This window comes from Perissodus microlepis, chromosome 11 (assembly GCF_051167445.1).
Source record: "Perissodus microlepis isolate ML-2025 ecotype Zambia chromosome 11, ASM5116744v1, whole genome shotgun sequence".
Lineage (NCBI taxonomy): Eukaryota > Metazoa > Chordata > Actinopteri > Cichliformes > Cichlidae > Perissodus > Perissodus microlepis.
Window position 1 is genome coordinate 11,983,490 of NC_140471.1, and position 22,388 is coordinate 12,005,877.

The window sequence follows — 22,388 nt, forward strand, 5'->3', positions numbered from 1 at the left end:
CTCTCTGCTATACCTTTTCAAGTGGTTAGCCAAGGCTGTGAGTATTTGCTTGGCAGTTTCTAAGGCGTCAGATATGGGCAGCTTGCTGTTTGCAGTAGGAATTTTCCTTAGTGCTGCATTCACATCTTCTAGTAGACTTTCAGAGGGTACTTCATATAGTCTTGGTAACCAACTACAGAGGGTCCAGGTTTCCAGTTTCACCATGATCCTCTCGTTCTGGTCAGCTACGCTCGCACTCAGTGCTCCTTCCATCGTACTTGGGGCCTGGTACTCAATCTCGGGTGGAGGTAATATCTCCCGCCTGACCTGTTGTCCTGGCTCTCCCTTGCCATAGCATTTGTGCTATATACCTTATGGATCTCTAGCTGTGAAAGCAGTTCCTTCTACTCAATGTTGGAACACCAAGCTATTAGTTGTTTCTCTGTCAGTCTGCTGGGTATCGAAGGTTCCATAGGTCCCACATCCTAGTCAAGTAACCTCTTCTGCTGGAAACGGAGTAGCATTCCAACAGGGCCTGTTCTTATTTCCTTCAAGCTCGGGTCTACCAGAGGACTTGGAGCTTGAGGGTCCTGTGCAGTATCTTAGCTGTTCCTAGGACTGCGCTCTTCTGGACAGAGATCGCAGATGTTGTTCCTGAGATCTGCTGGAGCCACTCGCCTGGCTTGGGAGTCACTGCACCTTGTGCTCCAATTACCACTGGGACCACTGTTGTCTTTACCCTCCACATCTTCTCGAGCTCTTCTCTGAGCCTTTGGTACATCTTCAGCTTCTCGTGTTCCTTCTTCCTGATGTTGCTGTCATTCGGTATCACTACGTCTATCACTACAGCCGTCTTCTTCTGCTTGTCTATCACTACTACGTCCGGTTGGTTAGCCACCATTTTGTCCATCTGTATCAGGAAGTCCCACAGGATCTTAGCTCAGTCATTCTCGACCACCCTAAGAGGCGTCTCCCATTTTGATCTCGTATACTTCTTAGTATACAATACAATACAATACAGGTTTATTTGTATAGAACATTTAAAACCAAGGGTATACCAAAGTGCTTCACAATAACACAATAAACAGTTAATGATAACAAAACCAGTAAGTCATTAAAACAAATTAGACTAAATGAAAGACAGAAGCATTAAAAGATAGAAGTAGGGAAAATTCAGAGTATCCAGAAAATGTCAAAATGAATAATGATACAGCAATTAGTGAGAGGTAAAGTTTAGCATGTCGGAAATGCCAGTTTGAATAAATACGTTTTCAAGGGTGCTTTAAAAGATTGAATGGAGTTGGAGGCACACATGGTAACGGGGAGACTATTCCAGAGATTTGGTGCAACAGAGACAAAGGCCCGATCACCCCTAGTCTTCAGGCAGTGCCTAGGTTGAGTCAGGAGTAGCTGACCAGATGATCGTAAGGCACAGCTAGGAACATACAAACTGAGGATGTCAGCGTATACTTCTGTATACTATGCCGGCCACTTGGTTATGGCTTTCCATGTATGCCCTGCCTACTAGCATGTTGCACCGTGCTGTTAAGTGCTGGATTGGCTCAGGGGCATCTTTACACAGCCCCCACCTGGGGTCTTGCCTGATGTGATAGATCCCAGCCTCTATGTCTTTCAGCCCAGCTTTGTCCAGCCACTGGTAGGACTTCTGGATGTCAGCCATTTCCTCTATCTGCCGGTGGTACACACACACACACACACACACACACACACACACATATATATATATATATATATATATATATATATATATATATATATATATATATATATATATATAACAAAATGTCAGTAAGTTCATTTCCTGCCCATAAAAACATGAAAGGAATTCCCAGGAGATTCAGTGTGTAAGTCATGATCCTAGTTATACAGAGCTTCAAAAGGTTGACTTTGTGTTACACACTTTGTAATTATAAATGTGCTGTGAACTCCGTTTCCCCCCAAAAGAGCTGAAGTATCTTTTGTTCTGTTTTCCCCTCTCACTGTTTCCACACATTTCAGATTGTTTACCACGGTGAAAAGGGTGAAAAAGTCAGGGAGAGTTCATGTGAATTTTCCACTTTGAACATTATATTTTTGTTGAGGTGAAAACATACTTTTGTTTTTGAAGATTCCATATGGGAATCACATCAGTCCTCTCTTCCAGCATTTCTTTTTTATTCTGTCACCCTCTGTCTGCCATCTCCTCTGCCTCTGCATCACTCTGATGTTACTCCTGTCACAACATAGATGCACAAGTCACACAACACAGCAAACTGTTAAAAATGACAGAACAGGCTTGTGGCACATATTTTATATGTATATATATCTATCTATATATCTATCTATATATCTATATATATATATATATATATATATATATATATATATATTAGGGGTGCAACGATACTCGTATCGATATTGAACCGTTCAATACAGTGCTTTCGGTTTGGTACGCATATGTATCGAACAATACAAAATTTTTAATTTATTTTATCAACTTTTCTTCTGACGATGCTGTCTGTGTTGAGAGCTCAGTGGATCTGCGTTCGACTACTCCGCCTAGGCTGCACTGTCGAGCGCAGATCCAATGAGCGCAGGGCAAGCTAGCAAGACAGAAGCTGAGCTCGTTGCAACATGGCAAATTGAACTTCCCCCACCCTCATTCAGATCTGGTCTTTGGAACTATTTTGGTCTTCATGTGAAGTATGACCCTGAAGGTAAGCACGTCATGGACAAAAGTAAAACAGTATGTCGGATGTGCCACGCAATGCTCAATTACATGGGTGGGAACTACTGCGTTAGCCCAGTTTGCTCGTTAACGTGTTGGCTGTCCAGCCCCACGCACGGGGCGATCCGCGGGAGCTCGTTAACGGAGATTTGCCGTGTTGTGGCGTTAACGTCATTTCAGATTAACGCTGACAGCACTAGTGGGAACACAACGAATATGTCTGCACATTTACGCCGACATCATCCTAGTACAAAGACAAGTGAAAGCAGACAAAAACAACAAGCACGCATGCTACAAACTTTACCCGAGTCATTTAGACAGCCGTTAGCACATGATTCTCCTTATGGGGACCTGATATGTTTAATATGCTGCTGAGAATATAGCCCAGAAGAAGCGTATAGTATAGCTTTTATTTTGGAAAGAGCCATTTCTCTGTAATAAACTCTCTTTTCCAAAGATGAGTGATTTCTCGATCAGATAGATTTATTATTTTATCCCTTTGTTGTTTCAGCAACATTAAATTTAAAAACTGTACGTTTGAGTTAAAATATATATTTATAATTTTAATAAATGACAAATTAAAAAAGCATGAACATTTTTTTTTATCGAAAAAATATCGAACTGTGACACCAAAATATCGAACCGAACCGTGAATTTTGTGTATCGTTGCACCCCTAATATACATACATATATATATATATATATATATATATATATATATATATATATATGTATATATATATATATATATATATATATATATGTTCTGCTTTAGTTTCAGGTGGTTCTGTGTTAATATTCCCCTTTAAGCCTTCCATTTTTGTTTTCAGTCAAAGACATATTGAGTTTTGCCGTGGTTATAAGGATAGAGGAAGTTAGAAGCTTTTATTTTATTGCACAATAGTAAATTATATATTAGTGATTATATATTAGGAGGATAGTAGGGCTGGGTGTCGTCACTGATTTCTAGAATCGATTCGATCCACGATTCGATTCGATTCAATTGGATTTGAATCAGGGAAATTTTGCCTCAGTCAGAAATATTATAATTCAGATCAGTACATTTACATATTTTTGTATCTATAAAAAGGAAGCTGACACTTTCAAGACTTTATCAAAGGTGTGAGCATCACAGCAGATGCCTTTGTGTCAAAGTAGCTGAAGATAAAACAGAAAAACATGAAGGTGATTTTCCTGGCCTGGGATTTTATAAAAATATTCCACAGTACATCAAAAACGAAAAAAAAAAAAACATTAACCACCATATGAACATTACCTCTGAAGTTACAACGGTTTTATTAGAGACATAGCGAAGCATTTTGCATTTTGCATAATTTTAAAAAGTTTAAATTTGTTCAGAAGCCTATTGAACGGCAGAAATTAGGTTTTCTTTTTGGAAGTAAGTAAAAGGAAAAAAAAACATCAGCCGACAGCGCTGTAAATAACGGTAGTCTTGTGCGTAACAAGCAAGCGAATAATGCAGAAAGCAGATTTCGGGGATAGACGGGAAACTGTTCTTGAAGTACACTGAGAAAGAGAGAGAGAGAGCTGTGCATGAAGTGTGATTTTATCGTGGTGGAAGCAAAACAGCAAAAGTAAGAGGGAATTCATGACGATGTTTATGTGAAGCGTAGTTTGGCTCTTCTTTTGCTGCTGGTTCGGTCAATATTGTTTGGAGAGAGATCAAACTAACAGCTTTAGAATCAGCGCAAAAAGGGCGTAAACACAAAGCGCGGACCCGCCGAAACATCAGAATCAGCGAGCTGTCGGCTTTCAGCCGTGTCCGTGCCGTCGGTGAGAAAGGCGACATCTCACTAATTCTGATCCGCGGGTCCGCGCTTTGTGTTTACGTCTTTGTGCAGAAGCCGTGTACCTGCTCTCATTTACTGTTTTAGCTGTTTGGTGGTTGTCAAAATTTTGTGACGTTTCACCTGAGATTCTGGAATTTCGGGCAAAATACATTTATATTAAAAAATCGATTCAGGATTTTAATGAATTGATATCACGTTATCCAAGCCAGAATCGATTTTAATCGATGAATCGATTATTAAAACCCACCCCTAGAGGATAGTGTTTAGCTGTGTTGTGTCTTTGCATTGCTACTAATACTTTGGATACAAATGGCAAATTGGTTTCAGAGGATTTCAACAAGATCAAAATGTAAAAGAAAAAAAATGTAATTTTTTTCTGAAGCCTTGTTCTTTTCCCATCCTTCCCACTGTGAGATGTTATAACCTAAGGCCCAATTAATCCTAATGACCTGAACTTTATGCTCGTTTTTTCTCTGCTTTTATGTTGTATCCAGGCATTGTCTGAACTCATCAATTAATCTGCTTTAAAGCACTTTTTGTTTTCTTCGATCATGGGGTTTTGAGCTGTGGTTTTGGTGCTCCTGTTGTTGCAAAGGTCTGTACCAAGCTGAGCCACAGGAAGGTGGAGGTTTTCACGAGCACTTTAGGCCCTCTTTGATCAGAAATCGAAACCCATTTTTGTTTCAATGCTTTGGTCGGGAGCAGCCACCCTTTGAAAATGTGGTCGCACTCTCAATTTGATCAAATGTTGCAATAATTGTCATGACTGAAGACTGTATTTTCAGAAATGTTCCTGTGCATTGCATTCATAGTCTGTGCACGCGTGCATGTTTTTATTCATTTTGTTTGTGGTTTTCCTAGATGTGGATGTTAAGAATACACGTGTCAGCTTTTACACTAAACATAACCCTTGAAATCAAGATTGTCAGTGAGTCAACAGGATATTCTGCTGTCTAATAGTTTTCAAGTTAAGTTTGGATACATGTCATAAATTAAGAAGCAACTGGGTTTCATTACACTTAGTTGTGATGTTTGACCCAAGCAGAGTTCTGCACCATTTTAAATGCTGTGCTAAACATGTTCTTAAACTCCTGTAAGTTTTATCCCCTCATCTCCAAATATGGTCGTTAACATATTAGATGAACCCAGAATGAACTGGATTTAATTTTTGATAAAGACAGCTCTGAGCTGTCCTTGAAAATTTAATGGCAATTTAGCCATCAGTCATTTTTATGCTTACAAGTCAGTGATCATATTTGTTCCTTACTTTAAACTAATTACAAAAATGTTTTTCAAACTCTTAAATTTGTACATTTTTTCATGTTTCCTCCTCCCATTTGTCAGTCTGATTCCCTCTCCTTTTATTTTTCATGTTACCCACAGGACGTGTCCACAGTATCTGGGTTCTCCAGTGGACCTAATTGGTCCGGCACCTTGGGCCAGTCTCAGTCTGTCGCCAGTATCCCGAGGTTGTCTCCCAAGGCTGAGACCAAGAAGAGGAGGGCCCCACCACCGCCTCCTGCCCCTGCACCCAGAATGGAGCACACTACAGTTGAAAGCTGTCAGGTGAGGAAACAGTTTAACCTGTGCCAGATTTATGTGTGTTGCTCTTTATGTTTGTGTTTCATGACAACGCTTGGACTGGAATTGTAAATTGTGAAATTGAATCCATATCCTGTGTTTTAAAGCAGTAACTCGTACCAGGAAACACAAATGAAATTAGTTATTATATAAAGATGCACTGTATATGCGCATTACTTAAAAACACAATTTCAACATGATTGGCATCCTTTTAATGACACAGCTAATTTTGTGCATCTTATGGAAAATCCGCATCCTGACAAATAACTCTCAGCTTTCAGCACTGACCCGATGGAGTATATTTGAAAGCTGCAATCAGTCTGATGCAGAATTTCCTTTAGGAACCAACATCCTTCTGCCCTCCCTCTGATAATAGGTTTTGTTTATTTGAAGGAGCCAGTGATCTTGAAGAACATTATTCAGCATCTAAGCATTTAATGGATTTTTTGCTTAATTATTTAAAAAAAGAGCAGAGTATGGAGTAGAAAAGACTTCTGAGAAATAATGTGTGTACTGAAGGGGGCCGCAAATACAATCCTAAAAGATTTGATTCACAGTCTCTTGTTCTCAAAACATTAAATATGCAATAAACAATATTAACTAAAGCATTAAAGACAAAAATACCACATAGCCACGAGAATCAATGTTCATTATTCCACATCCAACTTTGTGTTTACCTCAAGTTAACTTATCAGAAGTCAGCCAAAGCATTCAGCTATCTGTGTCCTTTAGTTGATAATGGCAGAACAACTACAAGAGGACCCTTTGACAAGACATTAATACACCTTCAGTGTCAACTCACCTTCTAAATTGGTGTCCTCTTTATTAGAATAACTGAAACGTAAATATAGATATTTTATATTCCTGTGTTTTGCAGTCCTTTGTGACTCTGAGTCATAGGCTCCTTATAGCTGCTGAGCAGACAGAGATGGTAATTTATCTGTCCACCTGTCAGATTAAGAGTTATGACAGATACCAGGGCTCAAATAACCAGACACCACCCAGACTCACAGGAGAAGCTAGAGTTGGGAAGGTTATCTGAGGACTTGATGGACAGTCTAATAATAGATTTCTTCATTTTTTCCGTATGCCTTCTCTAAACTGTTAGCCTATCACATGTATCATAATGCAAGGTCCTACTGTGGTGCAGGTCACCTGTCACGTGTCCTTGTTTTTGAATATTTTTGATGTGTTTAGATTGTTTTATCGACAGTTCAGGTGCACACATTTTACAGAGTAAAAACAAAACATAAAACCGAGATAGTCATTTAGAAATGAATGAAGGGACTTTAAAGGGTTGTTTGATTAAAAAAACAGACTATGTGATTAGCCAACATCATGTAACGACGCAACAGAATTGCAAGGTGTCAGGCTTTAGCGCTATGCCTGGCATGTTTGTGTTTCACGAAGGTGACTAAAAAAGATTTCATGCCATAGCAGAGAGGCTTCTCAGGACAGTTTCTGAGGGCATATCAGGACACTGGCATTAAAGAGCTCTTAGTTCTTGAATATGTGGTCCAACTGCAGATGTTAAATCAGTTTGCATTACATTTAAAACTTGTACTTTCACATTTACATTAGTTGTTTGAGGCGGTGGGGTGCTAAACTGAGGGGGGGGGGGGGCTTGCAAACTTTTATGTCTGTAGATGAGCTCTCCATCTTCTAAAAGTTCAAGCTCCAGTGAAAACAGATGTCACACCATAAATTTTATTTGTTGAGCAAATGGCCCAAATAGCTTTGGATAATGCAGACGTAAACAGTTGTCAAATGTGGGGATTTTTTATATTTTATTTATTTTCATTTTTATTTTGTTTTATTTTTTTGTTATATTTTGCTTACTCAGACATGCCGTGAAAATATCCTCTCAGTTCTGCAGCACGTAGTTGACTCTATGACTCTACCACAGCTTAGGCCTTTTTGCAGGATGAGAACATGTGAACGTGTTTGTTTGATGATGAGGACAACTGGATAGATGATAAACTTTTATTTATCATATATTTGCATGTTGATCATTTATTCCTACCTATGTTTTTAGAATACAAATTATCTAAAAAAAACAAAACAAAAACAAAAATGCCAGTGCATTTTATACAGAGCTTGTGTCTTTATGTAAAATAAAAACACAAAATAGGAAAGTGTCTTTTTGTCTTTCAGGTTTTTTTAAAAAAAAAAAATTTTTTTAAAAACTGTGGGCATGTATGACTTCAGAAGTTAATGAATTTCTTTTTAAGAACCCGAGATTCTTTCTTTCAGTCACTGACTTTGTGACAAACATTGGAGAGTTTTTCTGGGACTTTGTTACACAACCAAACAATGACTAACCAATGAAAAACATCTTTTTTTTTTTCTTTTTTTTTTTTTTTGCGTTTTTGCTTTTTTTACAGTTACTATCAAAGCTGCACTCTGGGGGGGTTTTTCTCAGATGGTTGAAAACTTTCTGACCTTTTCCGTATTTTCCGAGTCAGCGTTCCGTGCGTTCTTTCTGAGAGTCATAGGCAGTTTTTACAGGACACAGGTCATCTCAGGACAGCTCTCTGTGACAGCTGTCCTCATTATAGACTTCCCTATGCGCCAAACAGGCTTAGGTAGTCAACTAATTATGACTTACAGGACACAGTAATTGACACTGGCATTGCAGTATAAGCTATAAGAATGATGAGATTGTTATAATGAAGCTAAGTGGCTTTAAATAGACATCAGAGACCAGAGATCATTATGTGTGGCCATTTATATCATACAAGCAACATAGTTTGATTAAAATCAATGACAAAATTAGGAGGGTCAGACTCTCTTGATTATTGACTATGGAAATAAAGCATTCTTCACATGAAAGGTCAGAGTGTTGAAAAGCCAACACCAGTTTACACCCTCTGTGTCTATCCCCAGTGACTGATCAGAGAATGAGTAGATGCATATAACATTTAACTCAGTGGTTCCCAAACTTTTTTTAAAAACATAAACAACTGTGGGATCCTGTTTGTCCGGGATTTGAACCGGGGGAACAAATTGTGGCAGGATCAGCCTGATATTATTTGTATCCCACTGTAACTTTACTGTGTGATGAGCTAACATCTCCAACATGTCAGGAGTAGTTAGTCATTACAAGAAGTGTTTGTGAACTAAAAATCAAGAATGTGGGATACTGTTTGTCCGTGATTTGAAGTACCCAGCCCGTGCTCATGACGAAGGGAAAACCAATTCTGCAGGGGAGACCTACCTTGGCACTTGTGCAGGTGAAGCCAAAGGGAAGATATGCTTCACCATATTTTCTAGTCTTTGTCTTAGAATGAAGTTGGTTTGGAAACATATTCAGCGATGCTTCATCTCCTGCTTTGCATTTGTGTGGGCGCCCCGTCAAAAACCTGTCCATTATGCTAGCAGTGTCCAAGCGTTTTTTTGTTTTGTTTTGTTTTGTTTTGTTTTGTTTTCCTTCCTTTTCATACCGCGCCCCCCACCCCCCCACCCCCCAGGGGGCGGGCCCCACACTTTGGGAAGGTCTGATTTAACTGAATCCCTGTCCCTTGTTTTTCCTTTTTTATAGAAGCCTTAAAACTGAATTGTATGTAATCAGGATGAGTTTTATCTAAACTAGTTTGTATTACTTATATATTATTTGATCTGAATAATGAAGAGCTGTTTCAGAGCTATGCTATTAGCTCAATATATTGATTATGCAACATTTTTAATGAGTCATTACTATGAGCTAAAAAGTTCACTCGGGATATATAGTTACAGTGCAGAGAGGTGTCTCTTTTATATGAACTTTGGACGAGTACACTCATTGCCCTGCAAAGATTACAATAGACAAGAGACCAAAGTTTCAGTAAAGCTGTTAGGGAACTAAGCAACACTGGTATAGTCAGTGATGGCTGGTTAATTAAAGTGCAAATGTATGTTTTTGATTATTCTTTTTAATGAAAAGTAGGAATTAAAGCTGGCTGTCAGCATCCAACTCTAGTTGCAACGACGGCAACAGCTATTTTATTATATTATTTTATATTTTTTATTTATATACAGCAATAAAAGTGACACTCTGGGATTGGTGTCACATTTCCAGATGAATGTAAAACAATTCTCTGCTATAGGAGAATTAGATGCTCTTTGATCAGTTAATGACTCCAGCATGGAGGGAAGTTACAGCTTTGTCTTTTTTATTTTCCAGCTCGACAGTCAACAATCTGTGTATGTCTTTACGAGAGACAGACTTAATTGAATTATGTTTTGGAACATCGAGCTCAGAGAAACACAACCTTGTATTTTTTTTTCCAGCAGTGATAGGCAATCTGTTATTGTGGTTTGGGATGAAAGCCGTGTCTGTGTTGCCTCGTGTGACAGAGAAATTGAGAGATATTCTGAGCTCTCTGCTTCACTGCCCGTAAAAAGGAGATACGTCTTGAATAAACACATTTTTTTGCTGTGTGTACACGAAGAGTTAGGACATTTGAAGTAGAGTGAAGAAGAGTAAGAGAGGTGATAAAGAGAAGTGAGAAACTTTGGTGAGAGGTTTGCAGAGACAGTCAAAATAAGGTAACATCAGTCTTATATGAGTATTAGGTGTGTGTTTAAGCTGTACAGCATTAACAATGTATTAGCTGTGGGGTCATATTTCCAAAATGCAGTACAGCATGAAATCTATTTGGCATGTCCTTAGCACCACCCTCACCTTGCAGGAGGACTACATGACAGCTCAGAGGACAGAAATATTATAAAGCGTGGTCATGTAAACAGGCTGTCTCTAAATTCAAATGTTTTAAAATATATTACCTACAGCTAGTTTATCTTTCAGTTTTTATGTCTTTTTTCCGCTTATATATTTAATTGTAATAAACATTTTTGGACTTCTGTCACCAAATGATAAAGTGAATTTAATTCGCAGTTCTGCTTGTAGTACTCAGCAGACCAGCTCCGTGTTAATGGCCGTGCAGTGCCCATAAATTTGGTTTTTGGCATATATGCATGTACATACCCAGCAGTTTCTTGTTTGGTATTGGATATGTGTGGAGTTCCTGCATGGATTTTTTTGTGTGTTTCTCTTCATTTCTCTCTCAAAAGACATGCGAGATCTATTCAAGAACAGGCGAGCAAAACAAAGCAAAAATAAAAGAAGGAAAATGTGTTTATTTGGTAAGATATCCTGTGTGCTGTATGGCACCACTGTGTCACTCCACATGCTCTAAAGAAGTTGAGCAAAGAAGGAAAAGAAAAATGTTATACTAGTGCCAAAGCAAATACATCATCCAGTATACTATAGATCTGTCATTAACTTTCCTTTGGAGCTGTCAATTTTTACTGACGTGTGCTATGGCCAATATAAGCAGGTGTCTGGCTCCAGCAGGACAGTATACATTTTACAAACTTGTTTAGAAAGGCTTTGACGTAGATGTCCAAAGCATGTAACAGAAAACTTGATTTAATCTCAGTCTAAATGTGTCTGACATTTGCACCATCGTCAGTAGTACATTTACATCATTTACAAGTGGAAAAATATGTGTATATGAAAAAGTAAAAAAAAAAAATGCAAACACAGAATTAAACTCCTCGAACTTAGCTGACTACATTTTAATTTTACAGCCTTCAGTTTTTACACTCTTTTCCTGTGTCCAGTTCCAAGTTTGTGCTCAAAGGGAAGGCTGTTAACTGTCCCCTCACCTCATCTGTTTAAGTTAAACGGCTGCCCTCTCTGAGCCTGCTTCTATCACAGATTTGTTACTGTTACGTCTAAGATCAAATCATTTATCCTCTTTGAATGCAAACTCAAATAGAATCAATGGATTTCTTTCTAAAATAACACAAGGTCCTGTCCTGAGATGACTTGCAATTTTTCACCATATAAATAAAATTAATTTAATTGAACTCTCGGCAGCGGACTCTTAGGTGATATGATTATACAGTTATTGTGGCTAAAGTATTGTAAGATGGCACAGTAAGCATTCTTTCAAACGCACTGACCCTGAAGGCTGTGTTAGTATTAGTTAGGGGCCAGGATTAGGGGAATATGTGCCCTTGCCATGCGGCCTATGTATGACAAGATCTGTTTGCACTTTGCTGTCAAAACATCTTATGTATGAAACCAGGGTCTGTTCCAGGAAGCAGGCTTAACAAACTCTGAGCCTAAGCCCAAACTCTTGAGTTGATTAACCCTGAGATGGGAAACCTTTGGTCCTAAAACAGATCAGAACTACGCAGAGTTAGCACAGTCAGCTCTTGAGTTAATGCGTGAGTTAGTGTGTAATGGGAGAGAAAACATGGCCATAATTCAGCATGATATCTGAGCTTACATTTTTATCTAGTACAACCGCAAATTAAAATGATTGCATCCCAGTTTTAATGGATCATAAAGCTAGAATATTGCAGTTTATTAGATTAGAGGTTTAAATCTATTTGTTCATCTGAAACCTGACAGGGACATACTACGGGTGACGGCAGCTAAATATAAAATATTGATCAAACTGATTAGACTGTTTACTTCTTCACCTGTGATTCAGTTACTTGGAATTATAATGTCATAGTTAAAAAGACTTGCGCTGTTTGTTATATTAAAAATCGTGACTACCAGCATTTAATCACTATGTTTTAAAGTATGTAAATTATTAACAGAATATTCTGCGACATTATCTATCTTGTCCTTACAGTGATGACAGAAATGTCATAAAAGAGCTCATGTTGAAGATATTTTTCGGTTTTTCTGCTGATGTCTAACCTGGATTCAAATAATGTGTGCTTTGATAGTAACTGTGAGTGAGGAAATAAGGAGTTACAGAGAAACCCAGAGTATGCATTATCTGGGTTAAAGAGGACAATGACCATCTGATTTGTTCCTATTGTTACTGTCTTGGATTAATGCAGTAATAAAAACAGTAGTTTTTCCCTGATTGATCACATGCCAGCTGGCTCAAAAACCTAAAACTGCAAAGACTAGCAGAGGGAGGTTGCATGATCTCCAGTGGTGTGCTTTTACCAAATAAAGTGTGCCTAGCTGATCTTGTCTTAAAAGGCATTAGACATAAGAAACACGACCGCAGCGTGTGGTTGTCAACATTGATACACACTCTTCCACATTTTAGTTCAGTACAGGAAAGTGAGCGATGACGAAGACAGTCCAGCTGCTTTGTTATCTCTCATTAGCACATACATACACAATGACGTCATCCTTGCTGATGTGCTTAGACACACACAAATACAGAGCAGCCCCCTCTCATGCATCCATTATATCCTTTTCACGTTCCACATTACTCTTGTTATGTTGGCCTGTCACAAAGGCCTTCACCCATCAAGAGTCCTTCAAAAACAACTGATGAATGGTCACGCTACCAGGATGATGCCTCCATGGGTGGCCCTATCTGATCAACATGCTCTGACATGGGGCCCTTTGCCTTCCAAACCACGGAGTGGAAAATTTAATTGACACAGCAGACTGTCCGCGTATCAACTTCTGTGCTTCATTCTGTAAATGTCCATTCCCCTTAAAAACTACTCACATATATCACATATGTTTTTTGTTTGTTTTTTAAAAATAAAAACGCGTAATGTCAGGGAAATGTGGTGATTAATTATTTTGATCAAACATGTGACAAGATTATTTATTTTATTTTCCACTTGCTTTCTAAGTTTAGATACATACAAACTGACCCAATGTACAGCATTCAGTTTAAATGCACTTCTGAGACAAAATCATTGCAGAGAATAAGAAACCTGTTTTCTTTCTTTGTTTTGTTGTGGTCTTGCTGGTAACTTTACTGTAGAACAAACAAAATTCTGCTTTCCACTTTAATATACCTCAAAATTTATCTGGCTGCCTGTGATAATAAAAAATGTTTAATGTATAAACCGAGTAAAATATGTATATATATTTAATTCATTTTAATTAAAATGGAAATAGTTAGTATTGCTAATATTCACATATATAAATTTTTTTAAATTATTATACTGTGTACTGCAAATGATGTGGATGAACTTACTACCTTTTGTCAATTATATTTGACATTGTTTTTGCCAACCCTGTGGTATATAATGAAAAAGCTTGAATATACTGAAACACTGTCTGTGATAAATCTGAAAAACAGCCAGCACTGAGAATACAAATAGTCTGATTGAAAACGGAGAATCACTAAACAGCACACACATAGTTTATAGATAATAAGAGTGCAAAGTCTGCTGAACTTAATGTATAGTGTGACCTTGAGTGTAGTATATTACAGAGTTCTGGGCTTCAGTCTCTAACAATCTTAAGTACATGCTGCGTTCCCAGTCATGGCGCCAATAAGCTCATGAGAGCAACACACACTTAACCATGCAGCCTGTAACAACCCCCTAATCTCTACAACAGCTCAGCCTGAGGTATGAGATATACTGTTCCTTTAATGTGTGTGTGCACTTTGGTGCATATGTAAGTGTATGTCTGTGTGCATGCTCGTGCTCGTACAGTTGCACAGAAGTGTTGGGCATATGCTTGTGTATTGAGGCCACTGCTCTTTTCCCTTTGTACCAGGCCTGACTCTTAATTCTGCAGCCAGCACATACAGGCACGCACACACACTTAGAAAAATACACATCAATCTTCTGGGGCAGTCAGTCATCCATTGCAGCTTCAACTATTGTCCACTTGCACTGGTATGCCTGCATTCATGTATATTTGAATGCTAAAGAGGGAGAGAAGTGGGAGACCAAAAAAGAGACAGCCAATCAGCTGAAAGACATTTGGAGGTCCATAGAATGCCATGCAGTGAGTTCATTGAGTTCAAATGTTTGAACCCAGCATGCCTGCAAAAATGCAAGGTGGCCTTATCGCTCTTTTGTCCTGTTGTATGATGCAAAGCTCCATACAACTCTAGGCATGTTCTCTGTTGCGTTTCAGAATGAAGGAAAAGCTGAAAGCATAAGCAGTGATTGCCAGTTGAAAGTAGGTTATCGATACTGCTGAAGACTGCCCAGAGCACTTTTAAATTGATTCTTTGAAACCGTATCATAGAAAGTGAGATTAACTTGGAAAAAAAAAGCATATGAAAGGTCTCATCTGCTCATTGAGCAAAACTGAGTTTCCACATAGTTTCTTATTGATTCATTGGTTTGTCCCATCGCTCTGTTTTTAATTTTATCTTCTCTCCTTCCTGCTCTGTCCTTCTTTCCTGTTTGTTTCTTCTTTAAAACATCCTCTCGATCCAGTTACAATTTATTATTCCGTTTTCAGCTCCAGCTTCTGTCGTTGTGAAAAACACAAAACAATATTTCAGTCATGAACATCCACTGATATTTCTGTTAAAGCACTGACCTGAAAAATCACAATCTGACTTTCATGTCTCCTTTGGAAGTCATCACTGGCTTGGCAGTAAGTAAATCAGCAGTATAACAGCATTGCATTTGAATAATTGTTGATTTACCAGTTGAATAACTAAAAAATACCATAGTGAAGTACACATATTGTACTCGTAATATGCCACTGCATCATATCGACTGCATTTACGCCGGGTCCTATATGTCTTGTTGGAGAATAATTTAAAAGGAATGTTGGCACTCTGATGGATTTAAAAACCTGTACGCCTGCCAGAACTCCACTTGATTTAATTAGTCTGTAGGAAACTCTACTTGAGGCTTGGCAGACTGAATTTACAGGCTAATTTATGGTTAAACCACACACAGACACACACATATGCACAAGGTGCTCATGTAAATTAACTTTGTACTGTCTGCCTCCTTTTCCTTCAATTTTATCAGATGAGCCAGCAGAGGAAAAGAAAGGCTCCAGCTCCTCCTCCCACTCCAACATCCATCACGCAAGGCTCTGATGACACTTCAGCCTCTCCGGCTCCCACTCCTGACAGTCAAGCTCCTGATAAACCTATGCCGGCATCCCGCATCAAGGTGGCACATTCGACCACAGCCTCAGCTGCCACTGTGATAAAACTAACAGAAAAAACGGCCTCGCACAAAATAGCAGTAGATCCTGTGTCCAATGCCATGCCAACCTCCAGCTCCCCAACCCCGAGCAGCAGCACTACTGACAGCCTTGCCGTGCAGGATTCCAGCTCTGAACTAAGCCAGGGTCTTGATGATTCAGATGCTGACCTAGAGCAGGCTGAATCCCATTACAGCTACAGTAGCAGTAGCACAACAAGTGGGTCCGTGCGGGTCCAACCTGCTGCGAAAAACTCCAGCGGCAGAGTGGAAGATTCAGTCAGCAGCGCGGCCGGCAAAATAGCTCAAGACAGGATGTCAGAGAATAACTCCATGTCGGAGACTGAGTCCGCCCTGAACCTGAAGCTGGATGAGGCTGAGAACAATAGGCACAGCGGAATGGGTAAATATCTATAAAATGGCCTTACAGCAAGCGTACAACACAGCAGCAAACATTTAAAGACTTCCCTTCATAAATTCACACACCAAAGCAACAAAAGTTACACAGAAAAGACACATAAATTGTTTAGCAGCAGGTAAAAAAAAATAAGATACTTATATTTATAGTGACATAGAAGGCATACAAGGGAAACTTTGAGATCTACCTATTCTCAGACACAACTACTGCATATATATGCTTTGTATTCATATCTCTGTCTGTCTTAAAAAAGAGCATATCATGATTCCACTGGCAGAAAAAGTGAGCTTTGCCATTGTTCATTGAACTCTTGACAGTGACTGTAAACACACTTTCTATATGCTCAAGAAGTGAGAGGTGAGTCAGAAGTTGCCTGTAGAGATTTCTACGTGTTAGAAGTGACTGAATATCTGCTCGAGAGAGCTCAGCTGTCACACTGCAGCAACATCTGAAAGTGTCACGAATGACATGCATAACCTGCTGAAGGAAAGTGTGTGCGTGTGTGCGTGCATGCGTGCGTGCATGCATGTCATGGCTGAAGGACAGGAACTCATGAAGCTGGTTTTCATCATCGCCCATGAGACAATACAGTCCTTGTTTCTCCCTTAAACTTATCAGCCTCTTACAGTACATTCTTCTATCTGTCTTTTTTCACCCCCCTCCCTTTTTTTACACTCATTTTTTTATATTCCTCTCTTTCTTTCTCTCTATCTCTCTTATGCCTGCACCCACTCGCTCAAACCTTTAAAGTTGGCAGATACAAAGGCAGACAGATCCATCACAGATTTAAGCAGGATCTACTTGAACTTTAGCTGGCCTCATATTGATCTTTATATAACCCAAATCTTTCTCCATAGCAAAGCGAGATTGCGGCAGAGGGTTGTCGTGTCTGACAGGGGCATAGATGAGAGAGCTGTAGACCTCAAAAGGGATGAGAAAGGTGAGAGTATCAGAATGAAGTTGAGAGAGTGGAGCATGGGAAGGTTTTGACAGAGGTTTTGACAGAGGGTGGCAGGCAGAGGCAGGGGGACTAGAGGAGTTTAAGGAGAGAAGGGTGATAGACAGGCGGATGAAAGCAAGAGAAAGGATGAAGTATGAGGAGGTTAGTGCATTAGACAGTTCAGAAGACGCAGCACGAAGGTCATTAATAAATTTATAGACCTAGCTACTTTCTTTTTCTCTATCCTGACGCTCTGCTGACAGTGCACCACCTTCTCGCCTCTCTTTTGCTTCGACTTTTGCTATTTTCTTCTGTATCTTCAAACTATATAAGAAACTATTCGCTCAGTTAAGATGTGTGTTTGTGTATTTGTGCTGAAATGGTTATACTCCAAAAACTACATTCCTTCAAGTAGTCCCTTTTCACCCTTTAAACTTTTCACCCACAGTGACTGTTAAAAAATGTTTTCTGCCTGACAACTGAACTGGTTATACATGAACAAGTACAAACTTGTGTGAATAGCTTACATATATGTTAGGTAAACAGCATCACCCTACACATGAAGTATAGAGTGGTTCACTCATGCCTGAAAATGCAGAGATTTGCCATCTGAAGGGTTTTAATTACTCTGTTTTTCATTATTCCTTAATTTATGTATGATTTTTTTGAGCTTGTCATTTAAAAAAGAATGTGTATATGTGTATGAGTGTGCGCTCCAGTGGTTGTCAAGGTTATAACTGGGTAGTTTATCATCCCAGCCCTGCCTGCTATTTCGGTACCATCCAACTGTCAACAACAGAGCAAACAGAAAAAATAGAAAGTTGACGAATCACAAGCTTTATAAGTAAATTTAGGCAGCTGGATTTCAGCATAGCTTTTCCCCATTATTGTGCTTTTATTCCTATTATTTTTTCAGATGCTTCGTATGTATCATTTGCAGTCGACTCCTCACTTCCTTTCTTACTGTTTCCTTACTGCTTAAAAGCTGTTTGTGCTTTCAGTAATGATCCTGTAAACAGTTTGATAAAGCTTTGCATTTGTCTTTTCTGGACATCTAGTTTCAAAGGTGTTTACTCATAGCTATAACAAGTAAAACTGCACTCTTAACTAACATATGTTAAAATGTTTTAATTTACTATGTCATAACAGCTCTGCTTCCTAGAGATGTTATATAGCTTATTTATATTGTTAATTATTGATGCATCTCATTGTAAATTACCACAGATGCAATACTAGAGGACCTTGTAGTGCTTTAAGGGCCAAAAACTTTGTGGGAGTGCTATGACAGACCACAGTGCTTTGATTTCCACATCACTGTAGGTTGTTGATGCCTTTTACAGTTGGGAGGTTCATTCAAATGAAGAAGCACAAAGCAAGTATTTGATTGAGAGTGGACTTTGGACTTGACCAGGTCTAATCTGTAAATAAGTTTTGATATTATTGGGACTTCCAGGTTAAATAAAGGTCAGCAAAATAAATGAATAAAAAGCTACCTCTTTCCTATAACTCAGTGATAGACATAACCTGTGGCTAGTGAGCCTCTAATGGCAAACATAGTGATTTAGAAAATATAATAATTGGCAATTTAGAACAACAGCAGAAAAAAATCTGAATTCTAGTTACCAGATTCATGAATAATCTTTATGACATAGAGTCTCACCAAACCTTCTGGTTTACATCGTCTAGCCCTCCGACCCCAGCAGCAAGAGGTCTAGGCAGCGTTGCACATACCTCTTCAGTGAAGTATGTGAAAAACCCCTATATGTAAATGGTGTCAATAAAATATGTATAAAAACTATTTATCGTATCATTAAAAGTTGAGGGGCTCCTCAAACACCCCCCTCCTCCTTCAAAACCCGCCCCTGGTTCACATGCCCATGATCTACCATTGTGCACTTGTCACAGAGTTGCCCAAATAAAATATGGACGTCATGGGTCCATATTTTATGGATTGTCATGAGAACTTAAAGGGCTAAAGAAGCAACTGTTTCCACAAATAAATGTAGTTTTCTTTACAACTTCCAGTTCAATTAGAAGTTTCAGTATAACTTGTTAAGTCACTTTCCCCATTTTTGAAGTATGACCATCAGTGCTTGCCCTGCCCGCATGCTGTTTTTCCTTTAGGAAACACTCATCGTCTGGTGCCACCCAAACCTCTCCGTTCTCCCGTGCAGGAGCCATCACAGCATGTATCACCCTCTACTCCTCCCTCGACACCCCCTCCCCCTGAGCCTACAGAGAGCAACTCTCCGCAGAATCTCACGGAGGTGGAGGAAGCTCCCCAGTGTAGGTTCCACATGGACTGCCCTCCCCCTAACCTCGATTCTTGTTTTCTCTTGTCTTTCCTAAAAGCTGCCGATCAGGTTTTCCAGCTCTTAATTCGTTTTCACCCAGTCACAGTTTGTAACTGCCAAACCTTGATGTTTGTGTTTCTATGGCAATCCTGAACTCTGTCCTTTCATGTTTTCCATCTCTCCTTCAGTGACCTGGGCAGCAGAGTTGTTAAGTGATGCTGGGTCCAAATGAGGTCAGGGGGCTTCATATATATATAAACGTCAATCTCTAAGCTTTGATATTTTCCCTGGGTCCAAAGGGTCAGGTCTAAGGTCAACAGCAATCTTCTTGAGTACCTTTCATGTTGCATTTAAACAGGACGTGGGAGTAAATTAGATGTATAATTGACGAGAATGTTGAGTGACGCTGAACCGTTTTTAATGCCACCTTCTGTCCCTGTAGGTGCTCCCTATATGTTTTGGTTTTTCTTTTAATGCTCCTTACCTTACCAAATACAAATTTAATGATCTACTCATCTCAAATCTCATCTGTTCTCTTCTTTCCTCCCCCACCCCTCACCCTCCTTTGTAGTGTACTGCTGTGGGCCTGTGCGTCTTCGTTCCAAACACTCCTGAAGTCTCTCTCTCCCTCTCTCTCTCTGGCTCGATCCTTCCTTCACTCCGACAGTCCTTTTTCATCAGCTCCCTTTGGTTCTCCATGGCCTCGCTTATTTCTGCTGGACTTTTCTTTGATAATCACCATCCTCCTCTCATCCCTTTGATGTCTACTTCTGCTGTTCTCTGCTGTCTTGTATTTGGTGTTACAGTCTCACGTTTGAGTACCATTTCATTTGTATAACTTGCCTTTACTTGCCTTTACAGAATCCATTCTCACTGCATATAACCTTGTGACAAAAGTGAAAGCAAGTTGGAAAAAGTTTTGCTCTTTAAAAAAAAGCTTGTTTTTTTTGTACTATTTGTATTGTTTTTATCCTTTTTACACATGTTTGTACATATTCTGCATGGTTTTTACTTCACATTGATCCACTGGTTGTCAGCGTTGAGAGTTGAGTTAAAAGTGGACACAGAATGTGGTCAGAAGGCAGCGGTGCTAGGTCATGTGATTTCAGCCAATATTTTGGTGATGTGATAGCTGCGGATCGATTGCAGGACAGTGTACGTCGCTCTGTCTTTGCCTGGTATTGTGGCTTGGTTTAGAAACATAAAACCCGAACGCGTGCTGACTTTAGCAAAAGTATGGAAAGAGTGATGTATCGATGACATGTTACTTTTAGGTGGTAATGGCTCTTAAATTTCATAAAGACAAGCATATGAAATACAAGACCTCTCTCCAAAGAAAGCTTTTAACAGTCTACTTAAAAATTAACAAGACACTGTGAACTGGAGGCAGCTTGTAGCTCAGTTAATGCTTCACAGTTTGTTTTTGAAGGATTGCATTAACTGTAGAATTAGGAATTTTATTTAGGATGAAAAACCACAAGAAATCTGAGCTTTAAAAAACTGTTTCATAGAAAGAACTTGTGTACAGTTACGAGCGGTGTAATAGAAAACATCCTGCATGCTAAAGTACAGTTTTTTGTGTTATCTTTGTTTTTATTAAGCAATTCTCTATTGTATGAATGCAACATTTGTGGTATTGAAGTGTATTATGCGGTGAAGACGAATTTTACTTTTTTGAGATGAGAACAGTTTTAGACAGCAATGTACAGGCCTGAACTGATTACATTTTAATTGTACGGTAATTTAATTTTCTTTCTGATGACATTTTTAGAACTCTGAATCTTCCAAGCCTTTGAAATATGGTGCATATGCGTAGCCTATTTCAGGGGACGTATAATTTAAATTAAGTAATTTTTGAACCTGCAAAGGATTGATCATCGATTTCTTTTTTTTCTTTTTCCTTTTTTGGGGTGATTGAAAAAAAGAATATGTTTACAAGAAATAGTTGATTAAACTTTTCAAGACTGCCCCAAGATTCCAGGACACTGATTTAGCACTGTGCATGGACTGAAGTGGCATGTCATAGTATTAACAGCTTGGGAATGGAGACACCCTTGGTTTAGCTCTAACAGACAATTTTGCCCAAGGTCATGTTGAGTTGGAAGTTTGTCTGTTTGTGTGTGTGTGCTTGTCTGCAAGCGTATACATATGCAAGCATAAATCTGTGTGTGCATATGTGCACTTGTCTTTGCACGTCTCTGTGGATGTGTGCCGATTGCGGCTGTTGCCAGCATGACTAAGCTGTTGCTGGGAAGGAGCTGGGGGGACAGCCCTGTGAGTCATCACCACATCTCCTGGAACGGACTGTTCTCTCCACACCAGTAGGAACAGACCCAAAACTGACAGTCCTAGTACACTGCAACACACATTTACGTATATGCACGCATAAGCAGAAATATTGCAGTGCAGTGCATGACCAAATGCATGCACAATCTTATTGACAACTGGTATTACAAACAGAGTCGTTCATTGTTAAATTCATTAAAAAAAAAAGTTCACTGCTAAATAGCCAGCGCTGTGCTTGCTCGTTGATCTAATAAAAAGCAAACAAGTGGTACATTGATTTTTATTCTTCTGGCCTTGAGTTCAGTGAGATCAGTGATGGAGTAAATAACTTCCCCAAACCCACATGACTGACCAGAGCATGAGTGTACTAAAAAATGAGAGGGTATAAGCAATGCTAGGTTTCCCTCAAATCTAAAACTGTGCAGTGAAAATCTAATCAACAGAGTTTGAATACAGTAAA

The 22,388-nt window shown here is 39.1% G+C and overlaps 1 protein-coding gene across 9 annotated transcripts in view; it reads left to right on the forward strand.

Annotated features, from left to right (window-relative positions):
* cobl (cordon-bleu WH2 repeat protein) overlaps positions 1 to 22,388 on the forward strand; it is a 56,391-nt gene that overhangs the window by 25,745 nt on the left and 8,258 nt on the right. For 8 of the 9 annotated variants that reach the window (XM_084942811.1, XM_084942817.1, XM_084942816.1 and 5 more), the window contains 3 exons: positions 5,902 to 6,084; positions 15,811 to 16,393; positions 19,473 to 19,634. In XM_084942811.1, the coding sequence (XP_084798937.1) occupies positions 5,902 to 6,084; positions 15,811 to 16,393; positions 19,473 to 19,634 (928 nt within the window). The remainder of the gene's footprint in view (positions 1 to 5,901; positions 6,085 to 15,810; positions 16,394 to 19,472; positions 19,635 to 22,388) is intronic. The other variant, XM_084942819.1, reaches the window with a different exon arrangement.